General features: G+C 45.7%; 1 protein-coding gene across 2 annotated transcripts in view; it reads right to left on the reverse strand.

Annotated features, from left to right (window-relative positions):
- Window positions 1–22,659, reverse strand: part of LOC124031675 (poly(rC)-binding protein 4-like) — an 80,453-nt gene that overhangs the window by 43,244 nt on the left and 14,550 nt on the right. For both annotated transcript variants that reach the window (XM_046343216.1, XM_046343215.1), the window contains exons 2-4: window positions 10,767–10,962; window positions 10,396–10,419; window positions 8,778–8,810 (exon numbers count right to left, since the gene is read on the reverse strand). In XM_046343216.1, the coding sequence (XP_046199172.1) occupies window positions 8,778–8,810; window positions 10,396–10,419; window positions 10,767–10,874 (165 nt within the window). In that variant the 5' untranslated portion in view covers window positions 10,875–10,962. The remainder of the gene's footprint in view (window positions 1–8,777; window positions 8,811–10,395; window positions 10,420–10,766; window positions 10,963–22,659) is intronic.

Here is a 22,659-nt window from a genome sequence, read left to right on the forward strand (position 1 = left end):
TAATGAGATATGTCTGCGGTGGTGGTTTGACATAAATATGTGCTATGTTTTCGCCGTAAATCATTTTAGAAATCTGACTTGCTGGTTAGATAAACAACTTGTTTATCTTTCATTTGAGCTATTTTACTTGTTAATGTGTGGAGGTTAAATATTTTTAGGAATATTTCTTGCGTTCCCTGCACCACATTCCAGCTGGGGGGCGTTCCCAAATGGGAACGGGTGTCTCTAACAGGAATACAATTTACAGCAGCAACAGGACAGACAGACTGTACTCAGACGGAATCCGACCCAGGGACTAGGGCGCATCTTCCGGTGATAGCGTGCTGAGAAATCCAGGGGAGTGTGTCCGGATGGGTAGGAAGGAGCACAGCAGATAATCCACACAAGGGCGGCGAGAGATGAGCACGGACACACGACACAACCTCAGGGAAGTAACGACACAACCTCAGGGAAGTAACAACACAACCTCAGGGAAGTAACAACACAACCTCAGGGAAGTAACAACGATCTGACAACAAGAAACACTGGTTACAGAACATATAAAGGGAAGATAAGTGGTTCCAGCTGGCGCAGACAATCAGGCCGAGATTGGGAACCACGCCCACACAAACACGGGAGAGAGAGAGAGAGAGAGAGAGAGAGAAAAAGAGAAAGAGAGAGGGAGGCAGTGGATTCATGAACCGTGACAGATATGGGTAAGGGGAAAAGAGTCATATGGATGAAGGACAAAAATAAAAGGTCAAATTTAGCAAACTCCAGACCAGTAAATACACCCTGTCCTACAGATAACTAACAATAAATAGCAGGATCATCATACAGGGAATTGAACTCACTGTAATTTAACCCCAGACTGGTACTCTGATCCCTCCATCCAATGTCCGTTAATTTATCTCCAGAGCCCTGGGGAATGGAGAGTGGACACGCGTGTAGTAGAGGTATGACGGTACTTTAACCTCTATGATGTTTATTACAGTTATCCCACTGAGTCATTCTGACAATGTGGAGACAGAGAGGGCCTGGGGAGGAAGCCAAAGAGCCTCACATAGGGGGAACTAATTAAAGGCCTGTTTGTCTGACTGACGGACTGGGTGGACGGATGACTAGCATGGATGACTGATTCACTGGCAGACAAATCCAGTGGCTGTATAGGGCTACATGCTCCCTCAGTCTAACTGCCTATGTTTATCACTCTGCTTCATAAAGTAAAATATAATAGCTTTGCATCAGGAGTCAGAGTAATTTGAACCAACACAATGGCAATCCGGATGGTGTCCGGATGGGTAGGAAGGAGCACAGCAGATAATCCACACAAGGGCGGCGAGAGATGAGCACGGACACACGACACAACCTCAGGGAAGTAACGACACAACCTCAGGGAAGTAACAACACAACCTCAGGGAAGTAACAACACAACCTCAGGGAAGTAACAACGATCTGACAACAAGAAACACTGGTTACAGAACATATAAAGGGAAGATAAGTGGTTCCAGCTGGCGCAGACAATCAGGCCGAGATTGGGAACCACGCCCACACAAACACGGGAGAGAGAGAGAGAGAGAGAGAGAGAAAGAGAAAGAGAGAGGGAGGCAGTGGATTCATGAACCGTGACAGATATGGGTAAGGGGAAAAGAGTCATATGGATGAAGGACAAAAATAAAAGGTCAAATTTAGCAAACTCCAGACCAGTAAATACACCCTGTCCTACAGATAACTAACAATAAATAGCAGGATCATCATACAGGGAATTGAACTCACTGTAATTTAACCCCAGGCTGGTACTCTGATCCCTCCATCCAATGTCAGTTAATTTATCTCCAGAGCCCTGGGGAATGGAGAGTGGACACGCGTGTAGTAGAGGTATGACGGTACTTTAACCTCTATGATGTTTATTACAGTTATCCCACTGAGTAATTCTGACAATGTGGAGACAGAGAGGGCCTGGGGAGGAAGCCAAAGAGCCTCACATAGGGGGAACTAATTAAAGGCCTGTTTGTCTGACTGACGGACTGGGTGGACGGATGACTAGCATGGATGACTGATTCACTGGCAGACAAATCCAGTGGCTGTATAGGGCTACATGCTCCTTCAGTCTAACTGCCTATGTTTATCACTCTGCTTCATAAAGTAAAATATAATAGCTTTGCATCAGGAGTCAGAGTAATTTGAACCAACACAATGGCAATCCGGATGGTGTCCGGATGGGTAGGAAGGAGCACAGCAGATAATCCACACAAGGGCGGCGAGAGATGAGCACGGACACACGACACAACCTCAGGGAAGTAACGACACAACCTCAGGGAAGTAACAACACAACCTCAGGGAAGTAACAACGATCTGACAACAAGAAACACTGGTTACAGAACATATAAAGGGAAGATAAGTGGTTCCAGCTGGCGCAGACAATCAGGCCGAGATTGGGAACCACGCCCACACAAACACGGGAGAGAGAGAGAGAGAGAGAGAGAAAGAGAAAGAGAGAGGGAGGCAGTGGATTCATGAACCGTGACAATACCCCCCTAGGAACGCCTCTTGGCGTTCCCAGGCGAATTTACCTGTTGATTGAAATTATCGATAAGGGAGTGATCCAGAATGTCCCTAGCAGGTACCCAACTTCTCTCCTCCGGGCCGTAACCCTCCCAGTCCACCAGGTACTGGAATCCGCGTCCCCTCCTTCTAGAGTCCAAAATACGATTGACAGAAAAGGTGGGTTCCCCATCAACAAGTCGTGGCGGCGGGGGAACCGGGACCGGCGGGTTAATGCGTGCCTGAAACACAGGTTTTATTTTAGACACATGAAAGGTAGGATGAATTCTCCTATATGCCGGAGGAAGCTTGAGCCGGACCGCCACCGGACTAATGATCCTGGTGACTTTGAACGGGCCGATAAATTTGGGGGCAAGCTTGTTCGAAACGGATCGGAGTGGAATGTTCTTAGTAGAAAGCCACACTTTGGCCAACGACGTATACCGGAGGCTTCGACCGGTGGCGATCGGCCTTAGCCTTGGTGCGCGTCCCCACCCAGAGAAGAGTCTCACGGGCTCTGCTCCATGCGTGACGGCACCTCTGGATGAAAGCGTGAGCGGAGGGAACAGTGACCTCAGACTCCGTACTGGGAAAGATAGGTGGCTGGTAACCTAAACTACACTCAAACGGAGAGAGACCCGTGGCTGCCACTGGCAACGAATTGTGAGCGTACTCAACCATAGAGAGTTGTTGACTCCAGGAAGAGGGATTCTTAGAAACCAAACATCGCAACACTCTCTCCAAATCTTGGTTGGCCCTCTCCGTTTGACCGTTGCTCTGGGGATGAAACCCTGAAGACAGGCTGACACTCGCTCCCAGTAACATACAAAACTCTTGCCAAAACTTGGACACAAATTGGGGCCCCCTGTCAGAAACTACGTCCATCGGCAGGCCATGTAAGCGAAAGACATGATCCACGACAGTTACCGCTGTCTCCTTGGCAGATGGTAATTTAGGCAAGGGAATAAAATGAGCCGCCTTCAAGAACTGGTCCACCACGGTCAAAACAACCGTCTTGCCCTGGCAGGGTGGAAGGCCGGTAACAAAATCTAGTGCGATGTGGGACCAGGGTCTCGAAGGGACCGACAGCGGTTGGAGTAACCCATGTGGGGGTCGATTAGAAGTCTTCTCAGTGGCACAAACCGAGCAAGCCAAGACGAAACTGTGAATGTCACGAGCCATCAGTGGCCACCAAAAGCGTTGCTTACCAAAAAGCTAGTGCGGCTGACTCCTGGATGACACGCTACGTTGGAGCAATGCCCCCACCGAATAACATCGGACCGACACCCCTCCGGCACAAACAACCGATTAGGCGGGCAACCGGGCGGAGGCGTTACCATTTCTAAGGCCGTTTTGACCCTCGATTCAACCTCCCATGTGAGTGTGGAGACCACTAGGGTCCCGGGTAGGATGCACTCGGGAGTGGATGGGTGTTCGGAATGGTCAAAAATGTGAGAAAGGGAGTCGGGTTTGACATTCTTGGAACCCGGGCGATACGAGAGAGAGAAGTCAAAACGTCCGAAAAAGAGTGCCCACCGCGCCTGCCTGGAGTTGAGTCGCTTGGCGGTTCTGATATATTCCAAATTTTTGTGATTGGTCCAAACTATAAAAGGTACCCCCAACCCCTCTAACCAATGGCGCCACTCCTCCAGTGCTAACTTCACTGCCAACAACTCTCTGTTGCCAATCACGTAGTTGCATTCCGCAGGTGATAACCGATGGGAAAGGAACGTGCAAGGGTGCATCTTGTCGTCAGAAGAGGAACGTTGGGAAAGTACCGCACCTACCCCCACCTCTGAAGCGTCCACCTCCACCACGAACTGACGCGAGGGATCGGGAGCTATGAGGATGGGAGCCGAAACAAAGCGGCTCTTGAGTTTGGCGAATGCAGCCTCGGCTCTATCGGACCACCTGAACGTCACTCTGGGGGAGGTTAAGGCGGTAAGAGGAGCGACTATCTGACTAAAGTTGCGAACGAAACGCCGGTAGAAATTGGCGAATCCCAGAAACCTCTGTAGGGCCTTACGGGAATCTGGGCTTGGCCAATCCACCACAGCCTTAACCTTGTCAGGATCCATGCGAATACTTTCAGTCGAGACGATGTAACCTAGGAATGGAACGGATTGTGCATGAAAAATGCATTTCTCCGCCTTGACAAAAAGTCCATTCTCCAACAACCTCTGAAGCACTCGTCTGACGTGCTGAACGTGTTCCTGGAGAGAAGAAGAAAAAATCAGTATGTCATCCAGGTAAACATATATGAACTGATCAATCATATCTCTTAGCACTTCATTGACGAGTGCCTGGAAAACCGCTGGGGAGTTGGATAGCCCAAAAGGCATGACCAACTATTCGAAGTGCCCTCTGGGGGTGTTAAACGCGGTCTTCCATTCGTCCCCCCCCCCTTATGCGAACCAAATGATATGCATTACGTAAATCCAACTTAGTGAACACGGATGCTCCCTGTAACCTTTCAAAGGCTGAGGACATCAACGGTAAGGGATAGGTATTCTTCACTGTGATGTTATTCAACCCACGGTAATCAACGCAAGGACGCAGAGATCCGTCCTTCTTCCCCACAAAGAAGAACCCCGCCCCCGCTGGAGAAGAGGAAGGACGAATGAATCCAGATGCCAGAGAATCAGAGATGTATCTCTCCATAGCCTCCCTCTCCGGAACTGAGAGTGAATATAACTTAACTTTAGGCGGAGACTCACCTGGCAATAATTCTATTGCACAGTCATAGGGACGATGCGGAGGAAGAGAAGCAGCATGGGACTTACTGAACACCTCCTTCAGGTCAAGGTATTCAACGGGCACGTTAGACAAATCCACTGCCTCCTCTAGAAACACAGAATCAGACACAGACGAACAAGCAGACACTAAACAGGACTCAAGACACTTGTTACTCCACATGGATATAGAGTTATGAACCCAGTCAACTCTGGGGTTGTGTTGGGTGAGCCAAGGGTGGCCGAGAACTAATGGTGCAAGGGGTGAGTCCATGAGTAGAAATGATAGTGTCTCAGTGTGATTGCCAGAAGTGATGAGTGTGATAGGTTCAGTGGTGTGAGAAATGTTGGGGAGTTCTTGACCATTGAGAGCGTTGACGGATATCTTGTGCGTGAGTGAGTTGATAGGAATCTGGAGTTTGTGAGCGAGCATGATGTCCATGAAATTACCCTCTGCTCCTGAGTAAGGCTTGGGTGTCGTGCGTGTGGGTGGCCCATCTTAGTCTTACCGGGAGGAGAGTAGATGATGAGGTCTTCTCTGTGGTGACACCACCCGATAGTAGCCTCATGCTTACTACCGGGCCTGATCTTTTACCGGGCAGGAGTGGATAAAGTGGCCCGATCTACCACAGTAGAGACAGAGTCCTTGGGATCTCCGCCTCTCCCTCTCTTCCCAGGAGAGGCGAGCTCTCCCCAGCTGCATTGGTTCGTGAGCGGAGGCTGAACTGGCCGTGTTCCCGCCGCTTGCATGCCAGCCCTCCGTGTCGTTATACGGTCTGTTAGGGCATGCTCGGCGGCCAATACGACTCAGACGAGCGTCGACCCTCAAGGCTAGTTCCACTAGTTCATTTAAACTCCTGGGAAGGTCCAGAACATAAATCTCCTTCTGGATACGGTCCTCCAGCCCATGCAGGAACATGTCCCACTGCGCCTCCTCGTTCCACTGACACTCTGCGGCCAGAGTGCGGAATTGGATGGAGTATTCCGATACGGAACGGTCTCCTTGGCGAAGGTCAGCGAGTAGTCTGGCCGCCTCCCTACCCGCCACGGCCCGATCGAAGACCCTTCTCATCTCCTCGGAGAGTGTCTGGAAAGAGGTGCAGTATGGGTCCTCTTTCGCCCACACCGCCGTTCCCCAAAGAGCCGCTTTGCCTGATAGCAGTGTGAGTACGAATGCTACCTTAGACTGTTCACGATTGAAGGTCCGTGGCTGCAACGAGAAATGCATGGAACATCTCGTAAGAAAAGCTCTGCAATAGTCAGGATCACCTGAATAACCCTCTGGTGTCGGTAGCCGTGGCTCTAGCTGGGAATCCGGCTCTGGCGGGGCGGGTTGAACTGCCGGTGTAGGTGGCGCAGCGGAACCCCTCAGATGTTGTAATTGTTGGGTCAGCTGGGATACCTGCGTCGCAATGGCTTGTACTGCCCGACCTGTGCTGGAGATGTTCTCCTCTTGTTGATCCATTCTCGTGATACTGCGGGAAATGAATTCAGTCAGACTCGTTGAACTCGCTGCATCCATGGTCTGGTCAGATCGTTCTGTGACAATACAGAGGCGGATGCAAGATGCAAGCAACGATGGTTTAATGAATACAATTTACAGCAGCAACAGGACAGACAGACTGTACTCAGACGGAATCCGACCCAGGGACTAGGGCGCATCTTCCGGTGATAGCGTGCTGAGAAATCCAGGGGAGTGTGTCCGGATGGGTAGGAAGGAGCACAGCAGATAATCCACACAAGGGCGGCGAGAGATGAGCACGGACACACGACACAACCTCAGGGAAGTAACGACACAACCTCAGGGAAGTAACAACACAACCTCAGGTAAGTAACAACGATCTGACAACAAGAAACACTGGTTACAGAACATATAAAGGGAAGATAAGTGGTTCCAGCTGGCGCAGACAATCAGGCCGAGATTGGGAACCACGCCCACACAAACACGGGAGAGAGAGAGAGAGAGAGAGAGAGAGAGAGAGAGAGAGAGAGAGAGAGAGAGAGAGAGAGAGAGAGAGAGAGAGAGAGAGAGAGAGAGAGAAAGAGAAAGAGAGAGGGAGGCAGTGGATTCATGAACCGTGACAGATATGGGTAAGGGGAAAAGAGTCATATGGATGAAGGACAAAAATAAAAGGTCAAATTTAGCAAACTCCAGACCAGTAAATACACCCTGTCCTACAGATAACTAACAATAAATAGCAGGATCATCATACAGGGAATTGAACTCACTGTAATTTAACCCCAGGCTGGTACTCTGATCCCTCCATCCAATGTCAGTTAATTTATCTCCAGAGCCCTGGGGAATGGAGAGTGGACACGCGTGTAGTAGAGGTATGACGGTACTTTAACCTCTATGATGTTTATTACAGTTATCCCACTGAGTCATTCTGACAATGTGGAGACAGAGAGGGCCTGGGGAGGAAGCCAAAGAGCCTCACATAGGGGGAACTAATTAAAGGCCTGTTTGTCTGACTGACGGACTGGGTGGACGGATGACTAGCATGGATGACTGATTCACTGGCAGACAAATCCAGTGGCTGTATAGGGCTACATGCTCCCTCAGTCTAACTGCCTATGTTTATCACTCTGCTTCATAAAGTAAAATATAATAGCTTTGCATCAGGAGTCAGAGTAATTTGAACCAACACAATGGCAATCTAATTACTTTTTGTACAGAATTAATCAAGTGCCATCGGATCAACTGCACCCTTGAGGTTTATGAGGGAGAAATAAGAGAGAGACATAAAGGGAGAGAGAGGGGTAGGCAGAGATTTTTTTTAAACTGGAGAGAGGGAAAGAGAGACTTAGAATAAAAAAGAGACAGGGAGAAAGAAAGCTTGACATTGAGGCAGATTTTTGATTTTTTTTTTAACTAGGCAAGTCAGTTAAGAACAAATTATTATTTACAATGACAGCCTACTGGGGAACAGTGGGTTAAGTGCCTTGTTCAGGGGCAGAATGACAGATTTGTTCCTTGGCAGCTCTGGGATATGATCGGGCAACCTTTCGGTTACTGGCCCAACGCTCTAACCATTCGGCCACCTGCCACCACAAAAATGGGGAAGAAGATATGGAAGGAGAGAGTGTGACAAAGGGAGAGATTTATTGAAAGAGAAGAGTGGCCAATGGGCAGGTCAGTCTATGAAGCTGTTCTGTATCGCCAGTCAACCTTCTCAAACATCCACAGAGGGTTTTTGGGTTTAATATTAATGGAACTCTACACCACGCATCGCAAACAATATTAGACACTATCTCCCGTTTGATTATGTTTTGCCTTGAACGATAACCTTTTTTTTGTGATGGTAAACGTCTGTACTACACAATAACTGGAACATAAAGATTTCAGATAAATAAAGGATATTGACGCAGATACCAGATGTGATATTGATAGCTTTGGAGCTAGATGATATACATTTATTTAATCAATCAATGACAGGCTTTACACTGGATGCATTATGGTAATGTCGAGCACTCGTACACATATGATGGACAGTGTTGATAGATAGGAAGCTGGTAACATACCTCCTCCCGTATTCTTTTCACCGTCTCTCCTTTCTGGGAAAGAGGAAGATGAAAGACAGCGTTGAAGTGAGGTGTGTGGTTTGTTTATTAAAAAGTACTGGCCTCTCAGTGTGTCCTCAATTTGCAGCTGGAAATCTGCCTGCACTTCCAATCCCTATTAAACTGATACCTTTCTTCATGTTGACTCTATTTCCCCTCCATTGAAAAGTAACCTAAGCTGTCATGGAAAAGAAAAGTAGAGTCCTTTTTCAGTCTGAGACGTTTAGCACAAAGCCACTGACATACAGTATTCTCATCACATCCTAAATGTATAAAAATATAGTAAATACAGTAAAAACTGCCCCTTTTTGTTCACATCTATATCTACTCTTCTATTATCGACTAACGTCTGTCCTGTCCTTGTGAGATCCTTTCTGTGTGGCCAGCGGTCAGCTAGCCAGCCAGCCAGTCAGTCACTCCACCCAGGCTCAGGAGTAAAATGAAGTCACACCTCTGTCATGCCACCTCTGCCAGCTTTAGATTGCCACTCCATCTGTCACTTTTATATTGGCCTCAGCCCATCATTCTCTCTTCCTGCTTCTAAACGATTCTACCAACTACACCCATGACATTGACAACCGGATGTTTTCTAATACAAACGCACCCATACTATTTTGTGTACTCAGCCACACTGTTATTTCATACTAAATAGAATGCTGGTGTGTCATTTGGGATACTGTAGAGGATGTTGGGCTGAAGCCTAGCCGAGAGATAGAGATGAGGAGGGAGAATGGAGTTATTAACACACGTGGATGGAGAGCCTGGTTACCGCCACACACAGCATTTCTCACCTTCCCACTTCTTCTCCATATCTATTTATCCCCTTTTTTTCTCTCTCTTTTCTCTCTCCCTCTCTCTTTCTCAACCCCTCTTTTTCTCAATCTCTCATCCCCTCTGTGTCGGTTTCCCCCTCGTTCCTTCACTCTCTCTTCCCCCATATTTCTTTACCCCTCTCCTCCGGCTTTCTCTTTCTCTTAGCCTGTGCTCTATTTCAAGGCTGCAGGGCTAGTGGGAGCCAGCGAAGGGGTAGAGAGCACCCTACACGCCCTCCTAGAAGACACTGAACTGATCACAAGGGTCTGACAGTAATATGCCTTTTGGAGCTCCGTTTCAACCGGAGGTTTGCAGTCAATGCACTAATGTTTCTGTTTGATGGATTACCATACTGCATTAGGGAATGGAGAAGGTTTTAAGTGGGTTGGTTTAAAGCAATTACATTTGCAACTGGGAAATACAGTTAGCAAAGTGTGTCAGGAGGCCTTATGTTTGTTTTGCTTCTACAATAGAATGGAAAGATATTGACTGATTGGGAAAATCAATCCACATAGATTGGCTTATGAATACTTACAAAATGGCATGGTTTCAAGTGTCTATTTTTAATACAGGATAATTCCCATAGTGCAATTTATAGTATAATATTAATACAACTCTAGAAATAGTCTTCATTGATCTGAAAATAGTAATCCCTTTGTGATAACAGCATATCTCAAGGATCAAAAAGCCCTTCTGAATACTGTATCTCTTCAGAAAATAGTTATAAATAACATAAACGATTGAAGAAAAAGATAAGCCTTCTCACCTTGCCAATGATACTGCCAACCTCCTGAAAAGCCCAGAAGAAAAAAATACAAAATTCATAAATTAAAGATATACAAGATTTATTGAAATATTTAAACACAGACTCCTTTAAACATACCATATCGACCTCTTTATGTGCTAAATCAACATAAATATCTTAAACAAATCTCTCATTTGTATTATTTAAATTCTACAGACTAAGCAGAGCAGGGACACGAGTCAATAGGAAAATCATATTACATACTGTAATTACATCCTAAAACTTTAACTAATCTCTTACAGATAATTCCTGTATGGCTACAGTTCTTCCAACAACTATTCTTATATATTCTCAGATAGTTCCATTCACTTAAACCGTCACCTCATACGTACCTTGCCGTGCATGAGCAGTCGGAGTGTGAGGGTCACACCCAGGCCCCCGTCTCCAAAGTCCTGCTCACAGTTCATAGTAATGTGGGAGTTGCACACAGGGAGACGCATGAACGAGGCTCATCCAATGGTCACGCTGTCAGACGAAGGCTGCTGCTCCCTCTTCCTCTTTCTCTCTCTTCTCTGTCCCTCCCCAGTCCTACAAAGTAAAGAAAATGCAATATGTCAGATTTGATACCTGTTTGGTATCAATACAACTAGATATCAATACAAACACCCTTACTGATTTGTTGTGTTGTTTTACCTCAACATTGTAATGATGTGATATGAATTAGAATGTCACTTTCCATTAGGAAGTCAATGGAGAAAATATCCGGTTTGCATGGCAAGGCCTTCCCAAGGCAGAGCCACCGTCACATCTCAATCTCATAATACAGGATGCTTGAAAAATAATCTAAATTCAAGTACAGGGTTAGGGAAGTACAGGGTTGGTTATAATATACATAGCTGGCTGCCACACCAGTAGCAAACTAAGTGTAAAGTCCCAAAGAACAAATGAAGAACTGTGAAATCACATGCTGGTGATTTTGATAAATCACTTTTTATCGAGTTATTCTCCAGAGTCATTCACTCAATGCCATTCCAGCCCCAGCCAAGTCAGGAAGTAGTAAAAAAATACAACTGTAAATGGAAAATTGCCAATGTTTTTACCATGGGTATTTTCAAGTGATGTATTAAATTGCATTCATTTCCTGAAATGAATTGGAATCGACCCCAACTGTCACATTATATGCACTGCAGTCCACATAATAACTCACAGACACACACATTAGTCCCAGCCCTCTACACTAACACTAATAATGATACGTCTAATTTGCACGATGCTCTCTGAGATACTCAGAGCAGTCCAGCCGACAATGGAGTCTTAATCCTACATGTGGATTATGTTCTGCACTTGTCCCCTCTAGAGTGACTCACGTATCCCATCCTCCCTGTCTGGTCAAGGCCACTTGTTTTAATAGGACCGCAGCTGACTGTCTGCCAAGTGCATTCCACCTAGCCTACAATACCCCAGTATGCTGCTGTCCTAGTGTTGGAGCCATCACTGAGAAACATGATCGCTTCCTCCGACTTCCAGCAGGTGCCTCCTTATTTATCAGCCAGCCTCTTCATATCCCTTTATAAATAGGTCGAACTGTGTTAGGGCGGCATGTGGATGTAAATGTGTTCATGTTGTTTTTGTGCAGGCACATTGGGGTATGTCATATGTGTGAAGGTCATGTTAAATGAAATGGCATCTGCTTTTTGATGAGGTGCTATTCCTGAGACATCCATTCTAGGCAGGTTTATTGTCTTCACTCAACTAGCTATCTGTTTATTTATGTACTCTATGCATGCAGAGGCTTAAACCTAACATGCCATCCCTCTCTGACTATCATATGGTAGCTTGGCTACTGCTTGCCTAAGCCTGTGGTGTCCTGTTCATGACCACAGCATAGCAATGCTTGTCTGTCAGAATCGGCCAGAGAGCAAAGTAGAGTGGCGGTGATAAGATCTAGAAACAACTTCTGCTTTAAAGAGACAGATTGACTTTGGGGGTTTAGGCTGGGTTTCTGTCATGCCCTAACCTTAGTTCCTTTTTTTATGTCTCTAGTTTAGGTTGGTCAGGGCGTGAGTTGGGGTGGGCATTCTATGTTTTGTTATATGTTTGTATTTCTATGTGTTTGGCCTGGTATGGTTCCCAATCAGAGACAGCTGTCAATCGTTGTCTCTGATTGAGAACCATACTTAGGTAGTCTGGTCTCGCCCTTGAGCTGTGGGTAGTTGTTTTCTGTTTTGTGTGTATCACCTGACAGAACTGTTTCGTTCTCGTTATTCCTCGTTGCTATTTTGTTTTGTGTTCAGTTTTGATTAAATTTACAACATGAACTCTTACTACGCTGTATTTTGGTCTACTTCTTCCACCAACAACAACTGTTACAGTTTCTGTATAAGCACTTTGTGATAACTGCTGATGTGAAAAGGGCTTTATAAATACATTTGATTGATTGACTTGATAAAATTATACAGGCTTTACTTGATACAATTATACTGTCGGGTGTTGGGATTGAGCGTCCCAAGATAACACAGAGACAGGGAGGTTTAAGTCCGCAAAAACAACTTTACTAAGACAGAAAATAAACATAACAAACAAAATCACTTAGGTTTGGCTCGGTCCTTCTTCTCTACTGTGGCTTGATGTTGGTCTCTCCCCAATCTCCCTCGCGGTGTGCCACCGTGCTCCTTTTATTTAGCCTCCACGGCTGGTTGGCACTTTCCTGTCCGTGTCTGGGTGTCCAGCTCCCGTATTCCCAGCAGAGGGAGCCAACATCGCCTCACGTACCTCTCATCTATTACCATCCCCCGGGGTAGACCTCCTGGGATACCACAGCTAATTTACTACTATATAGTCATGCCTCATGAGGGATGTGTGAAACTTATTCCTCAGCTTGAGGTGTCCCCAATTGCGCCAGTGAATAGCTAGCTTTTTGCCCTGCGCCGACTGGGAAGACGCTTCAGCAGGGTGTTCACGTGCTAGCAAGGCACAGGTTCCGAGTTTGTGCCAGGTATGGGCCGAAACGGGAGGAAGTGGTACTCGCTAAGCAAGCATTGTGACGTCCTTTACAACTATCTGTTGTTACACAAAATTGTGGCCAGAGGATGCTTTCTACAGATAAACAGAAAAACAATCATTCACTCTCTAATCTTTGAAAGAGAAGAGACGCAGTTTACCTTTGCATGCATTCGGGATCATGCTCCGAAATACATGTAATTATCATAGCGCATACATTTACGTAACGGCACGCTAACTAACGGCACGCTATTACGCTGTAGGGCACGGTGGAAATGTTAGCACTTTATTGCATTAGGAGTTAATGGGTGGAAGGATCATTATGTGCTGCTCTCTGGACTGGTAACAGGGCATGTGCTCTGTGTCTGCAAGGTGAGGGGACAGTGGTGAGCCTCTGAACTAACCCATTCCCAAAATCCCAAGCACCAGCGTTCCAGAATGAACAGAGCCCCTCTGTTCTAAATTAGAACTCAAATCTACTCAGAACTAAGGGCAGGGGAAATAGCGAGGAACCAGACTGCACTGTAGGGTGAGGACAGGGCGGAGGCAGGGTGGAGAGCAGCTAAGGCAGATACACAAGTCCTGTTTGGAGTGCCAACAGAAGAAGAACATCAAAGGTAAGGCATTTTTTATATCGCTATTTCTGACTTTTGTGTTGCACCTGCTTGTTTGAAATATGTTTTTAATGTGTTTGTATGCGGGACGCTGTCCTCAGATAATCGCAGGGTTTGCTTTTGCCATAAAGCCCTTTTGAAATCTGACACGGTGGCTGGATTAACAAGAAGTTAAGCTTTATTTTGATGTATAACAGATATATATTTTCCAGAATTTTAAATATCTGAATTTAGTATTTTTGAATTTCGTGCTCTGCAATTTCACTGGATGTTGGCCAGGTGGGACGCTACCATCCCACCTACCCTAGAAAGGTTAATTACCTGGGTACATCTTAATATTCACAAAAAAGTTTCAAAGTCATTACGCGAAAAACATTCTAACATTCTCCCCCCAAAATACATTTTACTTTCCACTTGGTTATTACACTAACTAAATCACTAAATGACACACAATTTTACTGCAGAGCCCCTAGTCCTGCTCAATATATCTCAGATAGCCCCCTTGTCCCATCCCCCACGCACGGAGTTCCGCACCTAGCTTATTTGGTGCCTCCAGAGATGCAACCTCGCTCATCGTCACTCAATGCCTAGGTTTACCCCCACTATACTCACACCCTACCATATCCTTGTCTGTACACTATGCCTATCTTACCACCCCCAGAAATCTGTTCCTTTTATTCTCTGGTCCCAAAGCACTAGATGACCAGTTCTTATAGCCTTTAGCAGTACCCTCATACTTCTCCTCCTCTGTTCCTCTGGTGATGTAGAGGTTAACCCAGGCCCTGCAACCCCCAGCATCAGTCCCATTCCCCAGGCGCTCTCATTTGTTGACTTCTGCAACCGTAAAAACCTTGGGTTCATGCATGTTAACATCAGAAGCCTTCTCCCTAAGTTTGCTTTATTCACTGCTTTAGCACACTCCACCAACCCTGATGTCCTAGCCATGTCTGAATCCTGGCTTAGGAAGGTCACCAAGCCCCCTACACTCAACAGGCTAAGAGCTATCTAACATAACTCAGAGTGTTTTCTTTAATGGAAGCTTTTCTAATGTCAAACAAGTGTGGTGTATCACAGGGCAGCTCTCTAGGCCCTCTACTCTTTTCTATTTTTACCAATGACCTGCCACTGGCATTAAACAAAGCATGTGTGTCCATGTATGCTGATGATTCCACCATCAGCAATCAAAGCTAATGAAGTCACTGAAACCCTTAATAAAGAGATGCACTGTTTTGAAATGGGTGGCCAGTAATAAACTGGTCCTGAACATCTCTAAAACTAAGAGCATTGTGTTTGGTACAAATAATTTGCAAAGTTATAGATCTCAGCTGAATGTGGTAATGAATGGTGTGGCTGTTGAACAAGTTGAGAAGACTAAATTACTTGGTGTTAACTTAGATTGTAAACTGACATGGTCAAAACATGTAGATTCAATGGTTGTAAAGATGGGGAGAGGTCTGTCTGTAATAAAGAGTTGTTCTGTATTTTTGACACCACACTCCACACTGCAAGTCCTGCCGGCTCTAGTTTAGTCTTATCTTGATCATTGTCCAGTCATGTGGTCGAGTGCTGCAAAGAAAGACCTAGTTAAGCCTAGTTATGCTTTTCATTGTAATCAGAGGGCTAAAATAAATACTATGCATGCCAGTCTCCCTTTGCTGAGAGTTGCGGAGAGTCTGACAGCATCACTTCTTCTTTTTATAAGTGTGTTGAAAATCCCAAATTGTTTGCATAGTCAATTTACACACAGCTCTGACACACACACTTACTGTACCCCACCAGACATGTCACCAGCAGTTTTTCACAGTCCCCAATTAAAAAATAAATCCAAGAAAGCTTACAGTATTATATAGAGCCATTATTGCATTGAACTCCGTTTCATCTCATATTGATCAAATAAACAGCACAACTGGTTTTAAAAAAAGATAAAGCAACACCTCACAGCATAACGCTTCTCCCCTGTTTGACCTATTTGGTTGTGTGTATGTATTGATATGTAGGCTACGTGTGCCTTTTTTGAATTGGTGGAAAAAGTATTCAATTGTCAAAATTGAGTATAAGTAAAGATACCTTAATGGAAACTGACTCAAATAAAAGTGAAAGTCTACCCAGTAAAATACTACTTGAGTAAAAGTCTAAAATATTTGGTTTTAAATATACTTAAGTATAAAAAGTAAGCATAATTTTCAAATGTACTTAAGTATCAAAAGTAAAAGTATAAACCATTTCAAATTTTAGGGTCACACTCCAACACTCAGACATAATTTAGCAATGCTTGAAGCACAGCGCTGTTTATGACTTCAAGCCTATCAACTCCCGAGATTAGGCTGGCAAACCTAAAGTGTCTATAAGAACAATGTATATGAAACACAAATGGTATAGAGAGAAATAGTCGATGCGTCATAATTTCTATAATTAGCTACAACCTAAAACTTCTTAACTGGGAATATTGAAGACTCATGTTAAAAGGAACCACCAGCTTTCATATGTTCTCATGTTCTGAGCAAGGAACTTAAATGTTAGCTTTTTTTACATGGCACATATTACACTTTTACATTCTTTACCAACACTGTGTTTTTGCATGATTTAAACCAAATTGAACGTTTCATTATTTATTTGAGACGAAATATAATATTTTTTATGGTTTATATTAAGTAAAAATAAAAGTGTTCATTGTTCATTCAATATTGTTGTAATTGTCATTATTACAAATATATATATATATAAAAATGTGCAGATTAATCAGTATCTGCTTTCTCTGATCCTCCAATAATCTGTATCGGTATCGGCGTTGAAAAATCATAATCATTCAACCTCTAGTACAGATACCCCCAAAAACGACTTAAGTATTTTTGCTTAAGTACTTTACACCACTGGTTCTATCCTTGAGCTGTTCCTGTCTATTAATGTTATTTATTATGTTATGTTTCAAGTTTTCGTCACTCCTGCTCCTGTGCCTGCTCCTCCTCCCTGACACTCGAGGGCACCAGGCTGCCAATCATTATGCACACCTGTCACCATCATTACGTGCATCAGCGCTCATTGGACTCACCTGGACTCCTTCACTTGATTGATTGCCCCTCTATATCTGTCTGTTCCTCAGTTTGTTCCCCGTGTCAGCATTGATGTCATTATGTTTTCCCCTGTTCAGATGCTGTCATTGTTTGTTTCCTGTCTGTTATCCATTAAATGTTCACTCCCCATACTTGCTTCTTGTCTCCATGCATCGGTCCTTACAGAATGCTGACACCACTGTCACGCCGTGGTCTTAGTATTTTGTGTTTTCTTTCTTTATTTGGTCAGGCCAGGGTGTGACATGGGTTTATTTTGTGGTGTGTTTTTGTATTGGGATTGTGGTTGAGTAGGGTTGTCTAGGAAAGTCTATGGTTGCCTTGAGGCGGTTCTTAATCAGAGGCAGGTGATTTCGTCTCTGATTGGGAACCATATTTAGGCAGCCATATTCTTTGAGTGTTTCGTGGGTGATTATTCCTGTCTTTGTGTTTGCACCAGATAGGGCTGTTTCAGTTTTCATTAATTTAATTTCATTATTTTTGTAGTTTCTGCATGTATAGTTTTTCCTTCATTAAAATATATCATGAATCATCATCACGCTGCATTTTGGTCCGATCCTTGTTCCACCTCTTCGTCAGAGGAGGAGATAGAAGAAAGCCGTTACAGAATCACCCACCACAACAGGACCAAGTGGTGTGGTAACAGGCAACAGCAGCAGCAGGAGCAGCTCGACAAGAATTTCTGGACTTGGGAGGAAATCCTCGACGGAAGAGGACCCTGGGCTAAACCAGGGGAGTGTAGCCGCATTAAGGTGCAGCGAGAGAAGGACTGGACATGGGAGGATGTCCTCGGTCCAGTACTACCAGTGCCTGCACCACGCACCAGGCCTTCAGTGTACCTCACCTGTCTAGCGCTATCAGAGCCTTCCTCCTCTCCAGCGCTGCCGGAGTCTCCCGCCTGTTCAGCGCAGCCAGAGCCTTTCTCCTCTCCTGCGCTGCCGGAGCCTCCCGCCTGTTCAGCGCTGTCGGAGCCTTTCTCCTCTCCTGCGCTGCCGGAGCCTCCCACCTGTTCAGCGCTGCCAGAGCCTTCCTCCTCTACAGCGCTGCTGGAGTCTCCTGCCTGTTTAGTGCAGCCAGAGCTGCCAGCCTGCATGGAGCAGCCAGAGCTGTCAGTCTGCATGGAGCAGCCAGAGCTGCCAGTCTGCATGGAGCAGCCAGAGCTGCCAGTCTGCATGGAGCAGCCAGAGCGGCCAGTCTGCATGGAGCAGCCAGAGCTGCCAGTCTGCATGGAGCAGCCAGAGCTGCCAGTCTGCATGGAGCAGCCAGTGCTGCCAGTCTGCATGGAGCAGCCAGAGCAGCTAGATCCGCCAGTCAGCCAGGATCTGCCAGTCAGCCATGATGTTCCAGATCTGCCAGTCAGTCAGACTCTTCCAGATCTCCCAGTCAGCCAGACTCTTCCAGATCTGCCAGTCAGCCAGACTCTTCCAGATCTGCCAGTCAACCAGACACTTCCAGATCCGCCAGTCAACCAGACTCTTCCAGATCCGCCAGCCAGCCAGGATCTGCCGGAGCCAACTACCTGCCTGAGCTTCCTTTCAGTGCTGAGCTTTCTCTCAGTGCTGGGCTTCCTCTCAGTGCTGAGCTTCTCCTCAGTGCTGAGCTTCCCCTCAGTACTGAGCTTCCCCTCAGTGCTGAGCTTCCCCTCAGTGCTGAGCTTCCCCTCAGTGTAGAGCTTCCCCTCAGTGCTGAGCTTCCCCTCAGTGCCGAGCTTCCCCTCAGTGCCGAGCTTCCCCTCAGTGCCGAGCTTCCCCTCAGTGCCGAGCTACCCCTCAGTCCCGAGCTACCCCTCAGTCCCGAGCTGCCCCTCAGTCCCGAGCTGCCCCTCAGTCCCGAGCTGCCCCTCAGTCCCGAGCTGCCCTTCAGTCCAGTGGGGTTCTGGGTGAGGACTACTAGGCCATGGTCGGCGGCGAGGGTCGCCAATCATAGGACGCGTTACAAGGGGACTAATACTTGGTTGGAGTGGGGTCCACGTCCCGAGCCGGAGCCGCCACCGTGGACAGACGCCCACCCGGACCCTCCCCTATGGGTTTAGGTGTGCTGCCGGGAGTCCGCGTTAGCATCACCAGGCAACATTTTCACAAAAACCAGCAAAAATATTCAATAAATCATTTACCTTTGAAGAACTTCGGATGTTTTAAATGAGGAGACTCTCAGTTAGATAGCAAATGTTCAGTTTTCCTGAAAGATTATTTGTGCAGGAGAAATCGGTCCGTTTTCTGCGTCATGTTTGGCTACCAAAAAAAAGAAAATTCAGTTGTAAAAACGCCAAACTTTTTCCAAAATAACTCCATAATATCGACTGAAACATGGCAAACGTTGTTTAGAATCAATCCTCAAGGTGTTTTTCTACATATCTCTTCAATGATGTAACGTTCCTGGAAGTGTGCTTCTCCCTCTGTATCGCATGGTAAAATGAGTGCCACTGACAATTGCGCACCAATTTAGACAAAGGACACCGGGCGGACACCTGGCAAATGTAGTCTCTTATGGCCAATCTTCCAATGATATGCCTACAAATACGTCACAATGCTGCAGACATCTGGACGAACGGCAGAGAGCATAAGCTCGTTCACGGCACATTCACAGCCATATAAGAAGACGATATTAAAATAGAGCTTCAAAAATTCAGCTCATTTCCTGTTTGAGGTTTCATCTTGGTTTCGCCTGTAGCATCAGTTCCGGGGCACTCACTGATAATATCTTTGCAGTTTTGAAAACGTCAGAGTGTTTTCTTTCCAAAGCTGCCAATTATATGCATAGTCGAGCATCTTTTCGTGACAAAATATTGCGCTTAAAACGGGCACGTTTTTTATCCAATAATGACATAGCGCCCCCATAGGTTGAAGAGGTTAATCAGAGGCAGGTGATTTCGTTGTCTCTGATTGGGAACAATATTTAGGCAGCCATATTCTTTGAGTGTTTCGTGGGTGATTGTTCCTGTCTTTGTGTTTGCACCAGATAGGGCTGTTTCGGTTTCATTAATTTCATTTCATTATTTTTGTAGTTACATTTACATTTACATTTAAGTCATTTAGCAGACGCTCTTATCCAGAGCGACTTACTGCATGTATAGTTTTTCCTTCATTAAAATATATCATGAATCATCATCACGCTGCATTTTGGTCCGATCCTTGTTCCACCTCTTCGTCAGAGGAGGAGATAGAAGAAAGCCGTTTACAACCACAACTTGAAGCATCAGGGAGTTTTTGTTTTTTGTTTTTGTTGGTGACGTCGGGTAAGGGTGCTGCTGGTGAAGGAACCGGGGGTGCCTCAGCTGGCTCGTCAGGCTTCCACGCCTTAGCTGGTTGGCTTGGCAAGCTCCCACCCCATGTCATGCCTCAGCCGGTTCGCAGGCTCCCACGTGTCCTCTGGCTCGTTGGGCTCCCACGCATCCGCCGGCACGTCGGGCTTCCATGCCTCAGACGGCTCGTCTGACAGCCATGTCTCGGCCAGCCCGTCAGGCTCGCCCAGGTGGGACACCGGGTGCAGCCCCAAGAGGGGGGATACTGTCACGCCTGCTCCTGTTTCCCATCCATGGCACTCGAGGGCGCCAGGCTGCCCATCATTACGCCCACCTGTCACCATCATTACGTGCATCTGCGCTCATTGGACTCACCTGAACTCCTTCACTTGGTTGATTGCCCCTCTATATCTGTGTTAAAAAAAACTGAATAAAATCGCAACCAGTGAGTTAATAAAAAATAAAAAATAAAAAAGCATTGTTATAGCAACAAAGGTATTCATAATTAATGTATTGAACTATGTACTACAGGCACCGCTATTTTCGAGAGTCAGAGAGATCTCGCCACCACATTAACTAGCAGAAAAGTGTACGCCTCCCTGTTTTAGAGGGAGACCACTCATCCACTCCACACCCTAATGTGGGAGACCCGGCCTGTCTTTGTGTTGCAGTAGGCTCCAAACATAATTCTGAAGGAAAAATAGGATAATCAAAATCCCAAAGATAAAGGGGAAGGGTTCATTTCGACAGGGATGACTGGAACAGAGTGAGGATGGTGATGATTTGATGTTGCCTTTGGCAGAATTCAATAAAGACACAACACATTCTTTTGCTCTAAGTGAAATGAAAAATACGTCTATACTGTAGAAATAAAGAATTTGGCGAGTTCTAAACTTAAAGACGTGATTATGGCTGCTTCTCCCTTTCCCTCAGAGAGAGAGAGAGAAGAGAGAAAGAGCGAGCGAGAGAGAGAGAGAAAGAGAGAGAGAGGGAGAGAGCCAGGGATAAAGAGAGAGAGAGACAGAGAGAGAGACAGAGAGAGAGAGAGAGGGAGAGAGAGAGAGAGACAGGGATAGAGAGAGAGAGAGAGAGAGAGAGAGAGAGAGAGAGAGAGAGAGAGAGAGAGAGAGAGAGAGAGAGAGAGAGAGAGAGAGAGAGACAGACAGACAGACAGACAGACAGACAGACAGACAGACAGAGAGAGAGAGAGAGAGAGAGAGAGACAGGGATAGAGAGAGAGAGAGAGAGAGAGAGAGAGAGAGAGAGAGAGAGAGAGAGAGAGAGAGAGAGAGAGAGAGAGAAGGCTTGAAATGAAGGACCAGTGTTTTACCAATTCAATTCAAACGTAACAATGTACATATTGCCAAAACTCATTTTGGATATTTACAATATAAAAATGAGAATCAAAATTGTCAACGGGACAACATTAACAACAATAACCAAGTGTCAAAATAACCATACATTCAACAATAACAATCACATAACAATAACAAATAACAATAATTTATCTCTCAGTGTCCTTCTCTGTTACTTCTAATGGGAGTGGTCAAACCTCTGCACAGGGTGGGGCTTCCCTCTTCTATCCTTCCCTTTGCTTCAGATCCAGTATTAATCTGGAACGTACGCCAGTTTACTGCCTCAAAAAGGAGTCAAACAGCCTTGTCCTTCACTGGTACTCTGCTGGCTGGTCATCTGAGACTTAGCTCACTTTGTGCTCCCACTGATGTGGTTTTCTAAGGAAAATATATTTCACATGTAATCTGAGTTCATTCTCAGGCAAATACAGTCAGAGCACAAGTGTTCATGTTGCGGGGCAAACATAGCATATGGGATATGGAATTGAACAGCACCCAAATCTCACAGAATTATACAAGGAATCAATATTATGGGATGCATTGTGTCATGGCAACTTGTAGAAACATATCATGATGGGAAGAAGAAAGTGACAGCCCTCTCTGACACTATCACGAGACTTGTGTTTGTGAGCTTGATTTGTATTATTAGTGGGTGGGGGTGACAACTGATACCATAAAGTCAGTATGCCACTCTGTTACTACATAAAATGCCCGTTGTCTCTGGTTGTCCTGTCAGCCCTCAATCCATACTAGCTCACGCACTGTGAAAGGGACTCATAATTTGCAAGCAATACACAACAAGACCCAAGTGAAACAGACTGGTCTCATAGACGCAACACAGTAAACGTAACTCCAGAACACTCAAATTAGTATGATATATTACGTTTCGTATGGTTACCTAAGATAGAAGGTTACTTAAGGTAAACACGATGGGAGGGTGAATGGGTGGGCATTAAATGTGAACAACGCAAGGGTTGAGTGGTCGAAATTCATCACACACAACTTTA

This window comes from Oncorhynchus gorbuscha, linkage group LG03 (assembly GCF_021184085.1).
Source record: "Oncorhynchus gorbuscha isolate QuinsamMale2020 ecotype Even-year linkage group LG03, OgorEven_v1.0, whole genome shotgun sequence".
NCBI classification, from domain to species: domain Eukaryota; kingdom Metazoa; phylum Chordata; class Actinopteri; order Salmoniformes; family Salmonidae; genus Oncorhynchus; species Oncorhynchus gorbuscha.